General features: G+C 41.4%; 1 protein-coding gene across 1 annotated transcript in view; it reads right to left on the bottom strand.

Moving 5' to 3' along the window:
• Positions 1-19505, bottom strand: part of DGKQ (diacylglycerol kinase theta) — a 100876-nt gene that overhangs the window by 27809 nt on the left and 53562 nt on the right. Inside the window, exons 8-15 of the mRNA XM_065861102.2 lie at positions 11747-11847; positions 10053-10276; positions 9140-9230; positions 5371-5425; positions 4710-4771; positions 4302-4452; positions 3443-3481; positions 1701-1816 (exon numbers count right to left, since the gene is read on the bottom strand). Coding sequence (XP_065717174.1) covers positions 1701-1816; positions 3443-3481; positions 4302-4452; positions 4710-4771; positions 5371-5425; positions 9140-9230; positions 10053-10276; positions 11747-11847 — 839 coding nt within the window. The remainder of the gene's footprint in view (positions 1-1700; positions 1817-3442; positions 3482-4301; positions 4453-4709; positions 4772-5370; positions 5426-9139; positions 9231-10052; positions 10277-11746; positions 11848-19505) is intronic.

Raw genomic sequence — 19505 nt, forward strand, 5'->3', positions numbered from 1 at the left:
TCAACAGAGGGGAGTATGTTCCACTTCACACACTGTGCACCACATTTAAGCTCATAATGCATTTGGCTAAAACCCACCGAAAACAAGCATCCAAAAGGAGTTCCATCCTTACGCCGCCTTCTGTTTCTGATAACAGAAACTCTGAAACCTTGTTCGGATGCAGGGGGACCTTGGTTTCTAAGGATGTCACAAAACACAATGCCTACGCATGCAGAAGAACAAGGCTCCCACTGTTTTTGGAGGGGAGATAGTTTTTAATCTTGCCAGTTTCATGTAAGCACTGCCACTGGTCCACTCTGCTCATATAAAAATAATATTGCTTTCAGAAAACTCTGACAAGCGGGGGACTCTCTAAAATGTAACAGCAGGCATGTAAGTGCAACCACAAAAGTGTCTCAAGTTCAACAGCCACCTAGAGGTTTTTCATAGTTTCCACTAGTTTTCTATTTTTTTTTTTAAGTTTTCAACCTTCTGTGAAGTTCTAAGAAGTCACAGCAAGACCCTCATTTCACTTGCCATAATGCAATTCCAAAAGACAGCAACTGCAAGATTACACAGCGGCTCAGAGCACAGTAATTACTGCTACACTCTCTTTTGGACAGAACCTACATCATCTTGGTTAAAAATCACTTTGCTGAGTGAACTATTTCCCTCTTTTCAGCCTGAATCTGCTTTGTTAACACGAAACATATTATTAAACCAACTGATTCAGAGGAAAGTGATTTGTAACCACAGAAATTAATAAATTAGAATCAAGCCTAAATTTGTGAAAGGACTCTTGCACTAAGTCTCTCAAAACTCTTTTCCTCTGAAATCCACAAAGCAGCATTTAAATACGGCCAAAGTCTCCCTGCTACAGAATGGGGGAAGTGAAGATAATGTAAATGTGAAGATTAGCAGTAGTACTTTACCTCATGGTTGGCAAGGAAACACATTTAGTCTCCCAAACAAAGTTTCTGTAAGCATTTCAAGACACACCAACTAAAACCTCACCTAACTTTCTGATCATTGAAAGAAAAAAGAAGAAAAAACCCTTTCATTTTACTCCCCTGTATAGTTATTCCTGACAACTCAACAGTAACAAGACAAGTCACTTTACTCACAGTGGAACTTCATATACATGATGTACAGGCCCTCAAGTATATCTTGTTCATCACAATACTTACAGATGCTCATCACATGGCTCCAAAGGGCCATAAAGATAATAAAAGTACTGGGAAGCCACCATATGAGGAAAGGTTGAGAGAACTGGGCTTGTTCAGGCTTGAGAAAAAAAGGCGTAGGGGTGACCTTATCACCACGTTCCAGCATTTAAAGGATGGCTACGAAGAAGATGGAGTCTCCCTTCTTACAAAGAGTCACACAGAAAGATGAAGGGCAATGAGTACAAGTTACTCCTGAGGAGATTCCGATCAGATACAAGAGGGAAATTTTTCATGATGAGAAAAATGAGCCATTGGAATAATCTCCCTAGGGAAGTTGTGGATTCCCCAACACTGGACACTTTAAAGATTCAGCTGGACAGGGCGCGGGGCCATCTTGTCTAAACAGTGCTTTTGCCAAGAAAGGTTGGACCAGATGATCCTTTGAGGTCCCTTCCAATCTGGTGTTTTATGCTTTTATGATTCACTTCCAGAAAAAGTCTTCAGGTAGTTGTTTTTCTTTTAAAGACATATTTTAGACTCAAATCCATCTCTTACCATAACTTCAGGAACCACCACAGCATTCAGAGGCTTGTCATTGACAGTTGTATCTTTAACTAGCATATATATCCTTTCAGCTTCAGAAAAGCATGAAATTTCGAGTACAACAGCACCTGTAAAGAGGCATCAGAACTATTTTTTATATTTTCTATTATTATTAGGAAATCAGTATCATCACATCACAACAGAAGTTTACTCAGTTTACTCAGGACATTTTCAGTAAAATTTACTCTGCAACACTTGTGGTTGTTGGTTTTCAGTGAATAGGGCTGTTTTATTTCTTAAGCCTTCATTCACACCCCAGATTGTTGAATCAAAGCAGTTTGAGACAAGAACTGCAGCACAGAACAGATGCATGTTCAAAGACTTCCTTTGGGCTTCAGAAGCAGGGCCTATTTCCCTGCTTCTCTCATAACTAACATGCTGTTCTCCTAATACAAAAGTGGCAGAGGTATCAGGTTTCATTGTGTATCTCATCATTAAAAATCCAGTAGTTCCATTCACTGACAATATCTCAGTAAGAATTAGTACAAGCAAAGATTTGGTTTGAGAATCACCAAAATCTTTATGTTGGCTTAGGTCCTCTATGGGGAAGAAGAGAAGACAACAGGGAAAAATAAAAGAAAAAATACCGACAAGTTTAAAGTAAAACAATTAATGAGGAGGAAAACATGTCAGGACAAGACCAAAGTGCATAATGGACAGCATGTGAAATGTAAACGGCTGACAAAACCTGGTTGCAACGAAAAGTGGGAGTCAGGAAGTTATCAGAAACATAAAAAATCTCAGAAAGTGAAAAAATACAAAGAACAATGAAAATCACATACACACAGAAACATCTACAAACACAGGGAGGTAAACTTGGTTAAATGAAGCTGTGACAGGATGAATATCACGAGAACAACTATTCTGCATTGGCAAATATGAAAAGGAGAGGGGGCATCTGAAAGCTTTATGGCTTTCCTTACAAAAAGTAAGTATTAACTAGCCATGTGGAGAGTGCAAATACACAAAAGGAGCACATATCAGTCTTCAAAACCATCCTAGAGGGAGATTCATTTAGCAGTCACGTGAAAGTTAAGCCTGCCAAAAGATGTGAAACCTCTCAGATACGGACACCTAAACATACAAAAGAAAGATCCCGCACTTTTAAATTTTACCGAATGCAGATCTCCACCAGATCACTAAAGCTGCTCAGAGCTGCTGCTGCTCCGGCTCTCAGAAGCCTCGTGGCTTCTCTGACCTTGCTGAAACAAAATTTGTGCAGCAAACGCAAAGCAACAGCTCAAAGGATGAATGCAGAGATGAGTATACTGATTTTCTTCAGACTTCAGGCAATGAATCCCCCCCATTTCACACTGTGCTAGGAAATAGTGACTGAAACATGCCCATCAAGTTCAAAAGCAGTACCAAGTTTCAGTGTTTATAAGTCAAAACAAAGACAAAGCACTTGAAGGGTTTTTAACAGTTCAGTGCTGTTAGACTATTCAGTTGAAGTGCAACTTCAAAACTCGTTTTTATGATGAGCTATTACCACTTCCTGCTACACGAGGCACGAAGCTAACCTTTTTTTTTAATAAGGTAACACTAATCCACTGCTCTTCATAAAGCCATGTTGCATTTTATCTGAAGGGCATTTTGCTTATGCAGTAAGATAGCATACTCGGAGCTTAGAGCCTCTAGGATTAGGCTGTAGTTTTGAAAACACAGTTTGCAAGACTAGAAATTGTAATGCTTACCTTGTGCTTGATAAACATGTCTCACAGATACTACATTTGCTGCAAAGGATAAAAATATAAACACATAAAACCTTGGGTACATTTAGAGTAAATATTTAAAATATTTTTTAAAGTTACAGAAATATAAATATTTGAAGTTATACAAATATAGAGAGAACCTTCAGCTAACACTTGCCTAAGTTTACTGCACAAGTTAGAAAAGGTGATTTTCATAAAAGGTGACTATTAATTCTTTCTGGCATTTAAAGTACAATTCCTCTTAAAGTTACAGAAAAGACTCGGAAAAATACTTTGTTCCCTGAAACAAAAAGTGTGACGCATTCCTGACACTGTTTATAGAACACACTGGTTGAAAAGAGTATTACGAAAAATCAATTGCACTTATTTGAAAAGGAAAAATAAATTATTTTCACTGAGTGCTTGTCCATATGTGTGTGCACATACTGGTCATATTTCTCTGTGACAAGGCACAGAGATCACGATCTGCACTGAGGAGAGCCCATGCCGAAAAAAGCCAGAGGTTAACAGAGGTGCGGAAGAATCATGCACAGGGAATTAAACTGTCCTGCGGTAATTTGAATGGTGGAAGGTATGTCGGTTCACTTTCTCAAGTGATGCTCTTTCACACATGCAGAAAATTGTATGGTCCCATATCGCTCAAGTAATGTAATAATAATTCTTATGCAACCATGAACATGTTAAGATGAATTAAAAAAACGCTGTGAGAGTACATGGCAGACTGATTTTTCAAATAAGGTCATAAAACATTAAGAAAAAAAATAATAAAAAGAAGCAAAAGATGCTACTGCATTTTATTCTGTACAGGTGAATACATCTCAAAATGCACCTGCCTACTTACTTTTGATAGTTAATTCATCCTTGAGAATATTTGTGTATTCTTCAGGGGAAAGCTGAGGTGGAAGGCCACCAACAAATAAATTTACTCGTACAATTGATTCACTGTTTTCCACAATGTAAAATCTTGTTTGATTCATCTGACGTATCGAAGTCTACGAAAATAAAGAAAAATAAATGACGTGACATGTGGCAAAAAGATATTGTGAAACAAGCCCCACCAGTTCCGAACTTAGCAATCAAGGCCTCTATGCCTAGAGAAGTGTGAAGAGAAACAAACTTCAGTCTGAGCCCTTAGATTCTCTCTAAAGATCAGACAGCTGAAGGGGCAACTGATGACTTACTTCTTCTGTAAGAAAGGGGGCTCCCAACTTTATATAAAAAAAGATCATATTTCTTTTTTCAGATTTACCTTTCTTATGTCCTTGAGTCTATTAAGAATCAGTTCCTGATTGTCCAAGACCATGCGCTGAACTAGAGACAGCAAAAACATTAATCATGTTTGAAAGCACTGAAAGTTATTATCAGGCTCAATTAAACAAAAACAACACAAGAAATTTTAGGGAAAATACACAATTCTGCATACAACCGCCATAAACATTAAGGAGCACGCAGACCTGGACTACTCATTATCCAACATAAAAAACCTGTAGCTGCTTTGAACAGTTTGATTTTGTTCACAGTTCTTAAACACCACCCTCCTTCAAAAAAAGGCAGAAACAGTTTGAAGCCTTTCAAAATACAAGCTCTACCTTGGTAACAAGCTGTCTGACGGAATACTTTAAAACTATCCCTGACTTTAAAAAAGACTTAAAAAAAAATCCCTGACAACTACAGTAATAACAAACTTCTTTGTCTTATTAAAATATTAAAACAACTGTAAAAACTTATAGCTTAAGCTAGGCTGTAAAGAACCAACATAGCTTCTGATTAAATATTTTAACATGATGGTGAAGTTTCATTTGTGAAGGCATTTATTGTAAAAAATTAATTGTGACTGTGTTAAAAGGGAAAAAAAAGAAAGCTAGAAGATCAGTTACAGATGTGCTTTTGGCCAATGCTCCTACACTTACCTTGCTTACTGCCCATAAGCACTTCCACCAATTTGAAATTCTGTAGACACTCCGTCTGACAAAAGATACAACGTGTAAATGTAGCTTCTGAACAAAATATAATTTTGCCAGATGTTTATATTAAATTTGTATTATACACTGCACACACAGATCATGGAAAATTAAACATTTTTAAATCAACCACAATGTTCTTTCTCTAGCCCACTCCTCCCAAGGTAGGAATAATCTTCACTTTACACACTCATACGTCCACACGGGGCATCAGGCTCCCGTTGCCATCCTTGCAGCTCCATGGTAAAGGGGCAACTGTAAAGCATGGCTAACTCCATCTCCCTTCAGTGACCAGCAGCTCAACTAGGATATTTCTGGAGTGTCCTTCCACAGAAAGTGTGCAGGATTGGGAATGAAGTTGCTCTTTGAGAAGACGGCTCAGGAACCAGGCTTGGCAAAAGCCCCATCTCCTGGGACACCCCGCGACCACTGACGGAATGAAACGCTCTTCACACATGCCACAGTCCCTTTTCCAAACTATACTGCCAGAGAACACCCGAGTCCCTCATAGCCGGATAAGAAACGATGGCATGGCCAAGAGTTGAACCATTCACTAGGATTATTGCAACCCTGGAAACAAGTGGCACTCAGGGTTGAGTAAGTTTCTTAATTTTTGGTGTTGAGACTCGAGAGGACAAATTATCTCGCTCCACATGTCATGAGAAAGGATGTTAAAAGCCTCAACTGCTAACATCTGCTTGGCCTGAAATTTGATGAGTGTCTTGGATAGGATCTTCAGCACAGGAAAATTCTGGGTATTAAAAAGAGATTTCTGGCAAGTGAATCTTCGTATAGAAAAAGGAGAAAACCACCAACATCAGAGCAATTGCAATTGAGCCAGTGAATTAAGTCTCTTACAACACAAAAGTAGCTTCCCAAATAGGGAGGTGTGCAGATATTTCCCAAACAGAGTACTTGACTATCCTGTTCGACAGTTGCTTTTTTCAGATGAGACAAGACCTCAGACAATATTGTCCAAGTTTTGTCAAAAAGTCCACAGTACTTGAGGAAATGGACTGAAACCAAATCCTAGAACCACCCTATGGTGCAAAAGGAGCCACAAGGACTACATAGCTGCGTACAGCTAGACAGAGATCTACCATTCTCACCTACTGCAGACAGCTAGCCACCTGTGCACCCTGTCAATGAGCACAAAAGGCAGCGGTCACCCTCTGTGACCATGGCTGTTCCCTGGAGTCGTGGAAGTGCGCCCATCTGCTGAATGAAATGTGTCTGTTAACAGCTTCACAGCTGTGAGCCCGACTGAAGCTGCCAGTGCCTTGGCACAGTTAAAAATTCTACTAACATGTTTCCTAAAAGCCATGCTATCCTGGCACCAACTGTAAGAAAGACAGGCAGACTGAAAAGAGATCATCTTCCAAGGAAAACATGTGCATCCTCTAGACTACAAGATGTATCTAATCATTTCCGATGAGGTTGGAAGGAATGCAGATGGTAAAGAACGTGGGTGCTGTTCAGCCTTCAGTCCTTCCTTGTAGTCCTTGAGGACTATATAGAGAAGCTGTTCGCCACTGCAGATTTACAAAATCTGTGTGGCCAAAGCTTGAGTTCAAGCATGTCTGCACTGTGAAAGACAAAAAAAGGGCTTTTTAAAATATGCTAACAGCAAAAGAAGGATCAGAGGTAACATCAGTCTTTACTTGATGAGCTGTCACCTTACAAACAGGGCCATAGAGCAGATATATTTAATGCTGCTTTCACCACCAGTGATGGGTCCTGGAACCCCTGGAGCCCTGTGCTGGAAGACTGTGACTGGGGGCACAATAAACTCCTGGGCAACTCTGAACTTGAACAAGATTGGTTAGTCCAGCTAGATGTGCATGAACCTATGGGACCCAATGGGATTCCCCCCAGGGTACGGAAAGACCGTCTTGGGAGTCTGGAGAGGTCCCAGTTTTCAAGAAGGGTAGGAAGGAAGACCCTGATAATTACAGGCCTGTCTGCCTCACTTCAGTGCTTGGTAAAATTATGGAGAAGGTTATTCTGGAAGTTACTGAAAAATACTTTGGAGACAACAGAGACACTGGTCCCAGCCAGCACAGCTTCATGAGGGAAAAGTCCTGTTTAACCAACTTAATTTCCTTTTATGACAAGGTCACCCACCTAGTTGATCAAGGGAAGGCACAGTGAACATGGTGGGTTTGGATTTTAGCAAAGCTTTTGATACTGTTTTTCACAGTATCTTTCTGGACAAAATGTCCAGCACAGAGCTAGACATGTCCATAACACACTGGATGAGCAACTGGCTGATGGGTCAGGCTCAAAGGTTTACTGTAAATGGGGTTCCATCAGGCTGGCAGCCAGTCACCACTGGAGGTTCCCCAGAGCTCAGTTTTAGAGCCAGTGCTCTTTAACGTTATTAAAAATGATCAGGACACAGGAATAGAATGCACATTAAGTAAATCTGCTGATGATACTGAACTAGGAGGTGCTGTGGACTCCCTCAAGAGTAGAGAGGCCTTACAGAGAAATCTGGATAGGCTAGAGAGCTGGTCAATCACTGACCATATGAAATTTAACAAGAGCAAGTGCCAGGTTATCCAGCTGGGATGGGTAAATACATACAAACTGGTGTGTGAAAGTCTGGAGAGCAGCCCCATAGAAAGAGATCTGGAGGTCTGGGTTGATGGCATACTGAATATGAGTCAACAGTGTGCCCTGGCAGACAAAAGGGCCACCTGTGTCTTGGGGTATATCAAGCATTGCCAGCTGGTCAAGGGAGGTGGATGTCCCATCCTACACTGCACCGCTGTGGCCCCATCTCAAGTCCTTTGTGCAGCTTTGGGCACCTCAATGTAAGAAGGACATCAGACTACTAGACTGAGTCCAGAGGAGGGTGGCCAATATGGTGAAAGGTCTTGAGGGCAAGACTTATGTGGAGTGGTTGAAGTCATTTGGTTTGTTCAGCTTGCAGAAGAGAAGGCTGAGGGGTGACCTCATCACAGTCTACAGCTTCTTCATGGGGGACAGTGGAAGGAGAGGTGCTGATCTCCTCCCTCTGGTGACCATAGATATGACATGAAGAGATGGGATGAAGCTGCATCAGAGGCAGTTCAGACTGGACATCATGAGAAGGTTCTTCACTGAGAGTGTGGGTGGTCACTGGAACAGGCTCCCCAGGGAAGTCGTGACAGCAGCAAGCCTGTCACAGTTCAAGGAGAGTCTGGACAACACTCTTAGTCAGAGGGTTTAGTTCCAGGTAGTTCTGTGAGCAGCAGGGAGCTGGACTCTACGATCCTTATGGGGAGCTTCCAACTTGAGATATGCTGTCATTTCCTTTGCAGAGTAGAGCAAAGAAGTGGGAGACAAGCACAATCACCCCAACAGTGGCTGCCAGTTTTGCAACAAGGCAAAGTGAGCAGTGTAGTTACACACAAGTGTATTTTAAATATCCCAAGACATAAACAGCCAGAAAAAAATATACTGCATGTCAAGAACAACCGTGTTCTTGCCAGCAAATCTGCTTGACCCAACAAGACTGATAGTAACTTCCAGCACAGAGTAACCAGGTCTACCATCAAGACTGCAGAAGGTTTTGAGCATCTTATCAGTCACAAGAGATCATCCACCAAATATTAGTAAGATTCGCATCAGCCACGAATGGACTGATTGTAATTTTTCTAAAGAGAAGAACATACACATCCCACTTCAGGGTCACTCAGGTGGTATGTGGACATCATTATGATCTTTCATTTACCTGCCTTCCAAGTAATGGAAGCACTTCTTCAATCACAGTCTGCGTAGTGCTACTCTTATTTACTCGTAGAGAAACGTATGCCATTCCCACCCTAGAGAGAAAATAAATACTTATTTTAGGACCTGACCTATCCTGTGTTTGTCTTTTTTACCTAAGTGACATATTTCCTATGGAGGGTAGGCAGAAAGTTGCATTAGTTGAAGAAAGTTGTTCACGGAGGCTCATGGCAGATGCAGCATTAACCCCACAGACGAGCAAAGACTTTAATCTCAAGGAACTGGTCATTATGATTATAGCACTGCAAATTAGTTTCTTGCAGAGAATTAGCTTCAGGTCTTTCATAAAATTTGGCAACATAGTTGCACTAGTAAAATGAACAAAGGTTTAAATTTTATCCCACTGCTCTTAAGAAATAAATAGGTCATCAGCCAGTCTTGTTTCCACTGCTTAAAATATATAGTGTCTCACTGTTATATGGAACAGATTTTTTTCTTTGCTTTTTTCCTCCTATTCAAACATCACAAGTTACACAGAATTCTTCCTACTTAATATTTATTAAAAAAAAAAAGATACCAAGTTTTCAGCTGACACATGTGTCATCATTTGTTTACAGATGCAGTTAATTTAAAGGTGCATCTTCTTGGCCAAATGCACATTAATAGAATGGCACAAATTGCATAATATGTTCCATGCATTAAAGAAACCCACGAGCACGTTTCCAGGCATGGAATGAATAACATGCATATTACTCATTCAGAAAAATAAACAGAAGAGTCCTGAAACTCAGAAGAAGCTACATTCACTGTTATTTCGTACTTGTGCACCTTCAATGACTGAAACACTCTGGGCTAGACTACAGAGTACAAATGCAGCCGAGCAGAATAACCTCATGATAAAGGAGAAAAACACTCACTTCAGCCAGGCAGGATAAATTCTGATCACTTCCTCATCCTTTGGTCTGGCTCTGATGATCCAAGCTTCAGGAACAGATTCTCGGAATACCGAGCCCAAGTTGCTGTCCTCTGCAGCATCGTTCCTGTTGATAACATCATCAGACAGCAGCGCCTGCTGCGTGAAGGTCTGGAGCTCGTACTCCTGCTGCTCATCATTGATGTAGTATGCCCTCAGAGCAGCCTCCTATGGCACACCAAGATAAATTAACATTTTCTTGAAAAAATTCCATGAACACCTGTATAGCCATAGACATTTATAAACACCTTACTTATGGAATCAACTTTTAAGGCACATTATAAGCACAGAACAGTGGACTAATAGCAATGACAAACCCCAAAACAAAAGCGAAGTTTTGAAAACAAATTTTGGTGGAAGATACAAGAAGAAAGCTTGAGATAGTAACAGGTTTGAACGCAGCCCACAGTATTTTTGTCAAGTGACAGCCATTTAATAGATCAAATGTAAAAATTCAGCACCAGTAAAGCTAACCTCACTGCATGCAAAACTTACTCCATGAGGAAAATGGTAAATTACACTTGATTGTGCTCAAGTCTGCATATTCAACCTTCTTGCACTATGGCCACACTGAAAATCAGCGAACGTTTCAGCCACAACACTGCCTAAACCGCCACACCTGTGAAAAGGTAAGGGCTGTCCCGGCAAGGTACAAACAGTCACAGGATTCTGTATCTGTTACTGGCCTGTGCCTGCAGCACCTCTGCTAACACAAACGCTGCAGTGAATACAGCCCAGTAAGTCACGACAACTGGTACGAACCTGCCTTGGTATTATAAGTAGCAGCCTGATAAACTGTGCTCTAAAGGTAAGTAGCACTCCTAAATAAAAGTGTTTTCAGCACTGTACAAAATTTTCCTTGAAAATATTTGACATGCAGAACACTACAGATCACCTTCAAAACTCCTGTTGACTTTGAGCACAATATCAAGATAAAAATCTTAAATGAGCTGTAGGTTTCAGTGGTCAAAATTCTGCAGGCTCCTGTGCCAAGTCCCTTAGGACTCTGAGTCTTCACTACTCAATTTTACTGTGCAACACCCCATACCCCTTCTGAGCTTTATTTCTGCACAGCACAGGGTGTCTGTCCAACCGAGTAAATTCAGATCTGCATTGAATATTGGATTTAGTACTGAGCCATGTTTCCACCACAGATGGAGCACTGGAAAAGCCAGGGAGTAGCTACTATGCAACTGATAATTCATTACTTTCACAGCCAAGGAATGGAGGTAACTATGGCATGCTTCAGTCTGCAGAGCTGATTAACTCAAGTGCAATAGTGGTGGTTGTCCATGATAAACGTCAAACCACTGAACACTACAGAAGAGGAGCAAGGTCTAAGGAGCTGATTATCCAGTATTGCTCACATCCGAAAAATCAGACTTCAGTGTCACATGGGGAAGAAGAATGGCTGCTTAATGTGTGATATGCTGTGGTCCCCCAATATGCTATATTCTTCAGGTGCTCAAAAATAAGAGCACTACATCAAAGTGAAATCACACTGTAATATTATAGCCTATTTACAGATTTTGTTCTTCTTGAGTTACACTTGTAAAACTGTTAGGTTTTGACTATTGTAATATATAATAATATGTTCCTTTATCACACTAGAATATTGACCTTCACCAGGTATCTTACCACAACTTCTTCATTTTTTGCAATCCTTGGAACTGAAATCAGTCGAAATTGATTGCGTTTCACTGCATCATTCCCATCAAATATCTTTAATGTTTGTTTACCTGAATGAAAACAATTATTTTATTTCAATAACACACCCCTCAAATCATAAGGCTACCTGAATAGGAAGCGTACCATGGACTATTAAAAACTTGCTTTTAAAACACTGAACCATTTCTTCATTCTGAGTTTTGAGGCTGAGTATTTTTGTTTTGTTAATGTTCATTTAAAATGGGTACAGGAAAGAGTATTTCAAGTAATCATAGTTTTATCCTGGCTTTTGATATAACTGTTATAAATAACTATACAGCTTATGTTATCACTTCTTCACTTTTACCATTCAAGATTGCATTTGTTACAGGCAAGTTCAACAACATGAAAACTGGGACAGAGGGCCATCACCTCCAGAACAGCTCCCAAAGCACTGCCAGTTCTGAGAGCATCCTTCCAAAGAAAGTCCTTAAAGTAGCTGGGTAACTGTACAGACAACAGAAGAAAACACAGGAACAAGAAAAAAACTAGAAGAACAAAGGTACAGCAAATGAACTACAACTCTGCTGTGTTTAATTTGACTACAGCCTTACCAAATCCATGCTGAAATCATGGAGCACCAGTTGTTGCACAGACATCTGTGAAAGGGTGAGGAGTTAAGGATTTCAGGTTCACCTTTCACAAAGATGAGTTAGACTCAGTCTGGCACAGTCCACTGTATGACAAAGTTTCTCTCTTATTTAAGTGACTATTTTAAGAGCAATCGGAAAGTGCAACCAAATTCTCATAGAACAGGCAGTTTTTGAGAGGTTTTAAGAACAAATAAATACTATCAGTCCAGTATACATGTCCTTACCACCTATGGAAAGAAATCAAGTTAATCAATCCAGACCAAAAAAGAGACTCCAACAAGAGAGACCTCGTGTCCTCTCCTGATCACATCTTTATGAAGACACCTGACAGCGTGTTCAGTTTTGCAGGTTCTTTAATGTACTCCCCAGAGAGCCCATGCTTTATAACATACATGACTATCCTTCATGGATAGAATGTGTCCTTTTTATTCCATTGTCACTCTTTGTACAGCACAATGTTACAGACTCTGATCTCATAACAAATCTGTATGCCTGCATTCATCATAAAGTAATAAAATCACTTAGAAGCTATCACTTGTAGACTTGAAATGTTAGAGGTGTTAACTGAAAGCCACGTACATCACACAACTGGTTAATCATGCAGTCTGTTAATATGCACTGTAAAGGACAGATACGCCACATGCTGGAGTCTACTTCCATCTCTCTCTTACAGCTTGGAAATACTTTGTAGTACGGCAGAAAGTACTGAAAGCCTTTTGCTCTCAAATAATACTGGTGTTTACATTTGAAGAACCACATTAGCAAACAAACAATTGTCACAGAAGGATTAAAAAGAAGAGCTGGAACAGAAGGAGTAAAAAAACCCAAACTATTCCTAACCGGTGGCTGAAAAAAGCGAGAATCCCAGGCAGAAATGTGCAATGAACCTCGAGAGGGGTCTGGAGAACAAGTCTGATGAGGTCTTATAAATGCCCAAATTGGACACAACCCTGAACAAACTGCTCTGATTGACCCTGCTTGAGCAGAGGGTTGGCCTCAATAATCTCCACACTGCCTGCAACCTCAGCCATGCTGTGACTCTGTGAAGGGAAACCTGTACGATGGTTGTAAAAAGGCAGAGAGAGACACTACCAGAATAAATAATAGCATCACAGAATAATTTGAGTTGGAAGGGACCTTCAAAAATCACCTAGTCCAAACACTCTGCCATGAACACAGACGTTTTTCACTAGATGAGGTTGCTCAAAGTCGCATCCAACCTGGCCTTGAACACTTCCAATGATAGGGCATCCGCAACTTCTTTGGGCAACCTGTTCCACTGTCTCACCAACCTCATCATAGAGAATTTCTTTCTTATGTCCAAGCCAAGCCTACCTTCTTTCACTTTAAAATGGTTGCCCCTTGTCCTGTCACTACAGGCCCTGGCAAAAAGTCTCTTTCCATCTTTCTTATACAACCCTCTCTGAGTACTTGAAAGGCCCCAGTGAGGTCTCCCCAGAGCCTTCTCTTCTCCAGGCTGAACAGCCCCAACTCTCTCAACCTGTCCTCACAGCAGAGCTGCTACAGCCACCTAGTCATCTTGGGGACCTCTTCTGGCCCCTCTCCTACAGGTCCATGTCTTTCCTGTACTGAGGGCTCCAGAGCTGGACACAGGACTGCAGGTGGGGTCTCACCAGAGCAGAGCAGAGGGGCAGAATCACCTCCCTTGACCTGCTGGCCAATGCTGCTTTTGATGCTGCCCAAGATACGATTGGCCTTCTGGGCTGCAAGTGCACATTGCCGGCTCACGTCCAGCTTTTCATCCACCAGTACCCCCAAGCCCTTCTCTGCAGGGCTGCTCTCAATCCCTTCATCCCCCGAGCCTGTATTTATACCAGGGATTACCCTGACCCAGGTGCAGGACCTTGCACTTGACCTTGCTGAACTTCATGAGGTTTGCATGGGCCTGCTCCTTAACCCTGTCAAGGTCTCTCCAGACAGCATTCCTTCCCTCTAGTGAATCAACTGCATCACTCAGCTTGGGGTCATCTGCAAACCTGCCAAAGGTTCACTCTATCCCACTATCTGACACTGATGAAGGTAGTAAATAGCACCAGCCCCAGTACGGACCCATGAGGGACATCACTTGTTAGTGGCTTCCACTTGGACACTGATGTGAAAGCACAGAGGGTTTAAGCAGAAAGCAAAAGAACTAAAATCCTACATCCAAGTGAAACTGAAGAAGCAAAAATTACTGCCTTTCTAAATGGTATCTACAACATGACAGATCTTTGGGCTCCTGGTTTTGTGCGTCTCCTTCTGGATCCTGTCCAGAAGAATGGAAGCACAGCTCTAATTTCTTCTTTCCTATATGACTATTCCTCAAGTACTCTTCTGAGACTAGTTATCTGAAACCTTTTACAATATCTGTTTAGGAAATAGAATCACACAATTTCCTCATGCAATGTACACTCTATACAGCAATGGAGAGCCAATTATTCTACTGGAGAACTAAGCTTAGGATATGTGATATGATACACCGTGACTTTTCAACTATTTTTAAAAATACAAAAAGTAGTATTACCAGGTGGATTTGGCTTCTCAGTTTTCCTACTATCAGCTTAGTGGTTGTATCTGTTGTCTATTTTTTTTTAGTCACAATGCAAGGAACATTTTATACATTATCAACTCTCGTTTCTAAAGTATCATTGAAACTCTATTGCCTTTGCATTGAGACATGTCAGAAAGTGATCTGCTTCTTTAAACCCTGCCGGATTCATGTCAGAAAAAGCGCATTATTTTAGAAACAAATTTCTGCCAGAGTGACTTTAGCACAGACAAATTTTAACCCAACGACACACTGTGTCCTGGGGGACCTTCGTTAGAGCTAACAGAACTTGAGAAAAAACAGCAAACACTGGTTATTGACAGCACAGCCAATGTTCTGAGTATCAACTTCTGTAACACTCTCAAAATCTGTACTGTTTTCTCTAGCAATTCAGAGGGTAGACAATCATCTGAGTATAAAAACATTCATCCAAGTTTTAGTAGTTGTTTTCATTCAAACTGTCTTTGTATTCTGCTCTTGTTAAGATACTAACTGGCCCAAAAGAATCAATTCCTAACAATTTTAACTGGAAATTTTTTTAACAAGCTCTGCACTTCTTATGACCAGCCAAATGTTGCAAAAAGCGGTCTTGACTCTTAAAATAAACTAGTTTGCAAGGAGGAGTTTAGATCTACAGACCAGTAGTAACATTCTAAGCTCAAGTACATTCCTTAGTTAAACACGCAGTATGCTCAGTCCTGCTTTCCTTAAAGGCAATCTGGTTATGTGTCATACAAAACAAGCTCAATTTATCAGTGAAAAATCATGTTTAACTTTGTCACTGTATTCCTCACAGAGGTCACTTTTACTGCAGCCTGATGAAAGATGGTTTTCTCTAACATGAGCTTCTGGGGACACTGTGGCAGGTGTGCTTCCTGCCCACCCTTCTACAACACCAGAAACACCTCGGCCTTCTTGTGCAGCATCGATGGACCCTGCATGGTGACTCTGGTCACATACACATCTTGACGGAGCGCTGACCATCACATGCCAACCCAAGAGGCAGTGATTATGGTCATGTCTACCCCTCGGCTGGGGGATAGGAAAAACAGGGAGCTTAGCTGATGAAAAGCCTTGGTCAAGAGAAGTTTCTAGACCACTGACCGTATATGACCACAGAGCAGATTCAACCTAGGTTATGAATGGAGCCCCACCAGAGATGCCTTTTGAGTCAGTCCTCAGAGCAGCTGGGGACTCTCCCCTTAGGCTGGGACACCACCCAAGTAAACTTCCTCGAGGACCAAGTGCCCTCATGTTCTTGGTGAGTGATCATACCTTCTGGGCCACCCTTGAAAGCCCTTGCTCTGTTGGCAAGTGATTATATATTCTGCATCATCCTTGAGAACCCTCACCTTATTGGCGAGTGTATTTGCTGGGTTACCATTGGAAGTCCCCATCTTGTGAGTGGGTGGACACACGTTGGGAGTCATCATTCCAAACTTGTGGGGCATCCCCCAAGCTTGTGTTGACCATATAGTGATTAAACCCCAACTGCTACCCTGAATCTGCGGTGTCTAACATTGTCGGAGTGCTGCATGATTTGGACAAATCTCATTTAGCTGGTTTTACTGCTGAATGATTCTGGTTAGAAAAAGGTTCCAGTTTGCTACCTGTCTGTCTTGGTTTTGGTGTGCCTCCATGACCAACACATTAACAAAGAACAAACAGCTACTTATTTGGCCACAACTAATCATCCAGAAAGACACTTCCCAACTAATTCAAGTGTACATCCACAATATTAAAGAGGTGTCCTATGTTAGACTGATTTGTCTAACTAGCCTTGGAAAGAAGCTCAACTATAATCACTTGTAAAGTTGGATAAAGCTCTTTCTCCCTCCGGTTCCAATTTTTAAATATTAGAAAATTATTCAATTACAGAACTGAAGTCTACATACCACTACTTAGTATAAAAAAGCCTTGATAATATGCAATAGATGAACATAACAAACTTTGGTATTTAAAGGAGTTACTGCCTATTTTATAATATCAACACTTGACTGCCAAATGTCTTTTATCTTTTCCTGCTGGATCAGACTAAACAGTATCAGGACTTTCTCCTGAAAAACACATTACTTTTTTCCTCATCATGGGATAAAGAGTTGAAAAAAAAACCCAGTTCTTCATGCTTATGTTTTTCAAGGGGAAAACAACTACAAAAAGGTCATCTCTAGCATAATTTACCAAACTCTGGAATTTGACTTTGGAGGCTAAGATATCGCGTTTTCCTGGGAAAAGAATAAACGGCATTTGATGAGTCCAAAGTTCACATCCTTTGACATCCAAATCCCCACAGACAAGACACAGCTTCTGAAAAGACTTGGGAGAGTCTTGTGGCAGAGACAGCAAAATGATGCAGTCCTGAATGTTTCTGCCACTGGAGAAAGCTAGAGGCCTACACAACACATATTGACTGAATTTACTCTTAAAAGACTAAATTCTAGCAACATAACTTATCAAGAACCATTCTTCCCAACAAAACTTGTGGTATCCACATGCTTTCTGCTCTGCTTCTCTAGTTACTGCTACTTCAAATTACAACAGTGTGGACTGGCAAATTTTGGTTTATTTCAGTATTACCATTCACAACTTAAAAGGCAGTAATGAAGTAGGTAAGAGTTTCATCTTTTTTCTGGTTTTGGTCTTGAAGACAGTCTTTCAGAATTCCAGATTCTTCCTTTCTCCGGCTGTTCCTCTTCCAGGAGAGCCATCTGCAGGTGTCACTTCTCTGAACTTGTTTCCATGAGCACCTCAAATTATTCGAGTTCCAAGACAGTTTTGAAGCACAAAGCTGTGTTAGTAGCCACCCTCCCACACTGTTTGCCAACTCTGTACCCTTCTCCTTTAGGATGGGTTTTAGAGCTTCTCCAAGCACCTGCCATATGTATCCCCACTTGATCTGGTTTCACCTGCTTCACCCTTTAGCTTTAGGGCTTCAAACCCATTGAAGTCATGTTTCAAAGGAACATGTTACATGCTTAGTCCTCTGTAAGAACTTTAAGCAGAATGCAACAGCCCTTTTTATGAAGGCTGAACATCTTCTTAAGTATCTGTAGGGGAAAAAATTCCCTCAAATCCACACATGCTGCCTCTGCTTCTTCCAGTATGTTCCTGCTTGCAGAATTACAGTGAAGGTATTCCCCACACTGTCAGCAGGTTTGGGACAAGACATAAGTAAGCACTAAGCCAACAATTTGCGTCTATCTAGTACAAGAACACTTTATCTCCCTTACTCGGCAGGTGAACAGCTACCCGAGCAGAGCGCTGCCTGGCCAAACAGCGGCTGTGGAAGGACATGCTGTGAAAAGCAGGTTTGCTGACAGCACCACAGCTCCCATTGCTCTCGTCAGGCTCCTCTAAAACCTCCTTCAGAGGATTTCCTCTTGACACTTGTATTTTCTCCTGTATTAGATGGGCACATGCAGCGGCGGACAGTTCACATGCACCCAGTGAGGGCTGAGAGACCCGCACGGGGCAGGACCCCCGGGTTGGGACCGTGCCCACCACTCTTCACGTGTCCCTGTCTGACAAATGGGTTCCACACGCACATGGACAGAAATTCTGTCGAGCCCTCAATACACCTCCTGAAAAGTGTCTGTACATGCTTCCAGGGGGCTGCTAGGGGAAACTGTACCCAAGCACCAGGACAAGCAGGATGTTAAAGCAAAGGGAATGCATAAGCACAGAAACAACCGAAAAGCATGGATGTCCACATCATTCTTCAGTATCTATGATTAAAGTTTAACCTGATAAGCTTTGTCATAAGGACCCCTAAGGAAGGGAATAAATTAACACTAGCTGTCAGCATTTGTGAATTTATCTCCATAGTCTTCCAGCAATGATGCTACAGAACTACAGGAAAATTTTTTCAATCTTTCTTCTTGAGGAGATTTTCCATAAAACCACTTTACACTTTCACGAGGCAGTCAAAAAGACGTGCTCGCCTTCCCTGAAGTAGACCCCAACTTGAAAGAGACAAAGCATGAGGGGTGAAGAGATTCAGGGAGCAAGAGAGGAGCAGGCAGACTGAAAGGGAATCAAGTCAAAGGGACAGCAACACTGGGGAGTACATTTTGTGCTTAGGGAAAGAGGGAAACTGGGAGAAACAAGCTGGGGCAAAGCACAAAACACAACTTGGTAAGAAGTGAGAACAATACTGGGCAATATCAAGTGTCAGAAAAGGCATATGAAGGGGGCTGAGGGAAGGAGAGGAAAGAAGACATGCACAAGGGGGAAAGTGAAGCAAAAGGGAAAGTAACATTTTTCAGAACACCCATTTTTCTTTTCCCAGTAGTTACAGGCAATTCACCCAAGAAAAGGAACTACACAACTTCTCCTAGCACTTAAACCACTAGTTCACTCAACACAGTCAAGCATAACCCTATTGTTTCAAAATACCTTCAAATGCAGGTGAAGCAAATTGTCTTGGGGGAAAAAGCATTCTCAGCATGACACCAGGTACAGCAATTTAACTTGTAACTGAGTATCTCCTAAAGTACCACTGAAGAGAAGCTTTTGTGAGCAAAGAAGTTGAGGACATGGAGAAGCAACA

This window comes from Patagioenas fasciata, chromosome Z, assembly GCF_037038585.1.
Source record: "Patagioenas fasciata isolate bPatFas1 chromosome Z, bPatFas1.hap1, whole genome shotgun sequence".
In the NCBI taxonomy this organism is placed as follows: Eukaryota; Metazoa; Chordata; class Aves; order Columbiformes; family Columbidae; genus Patagioenas; species Patagioenas fasciata.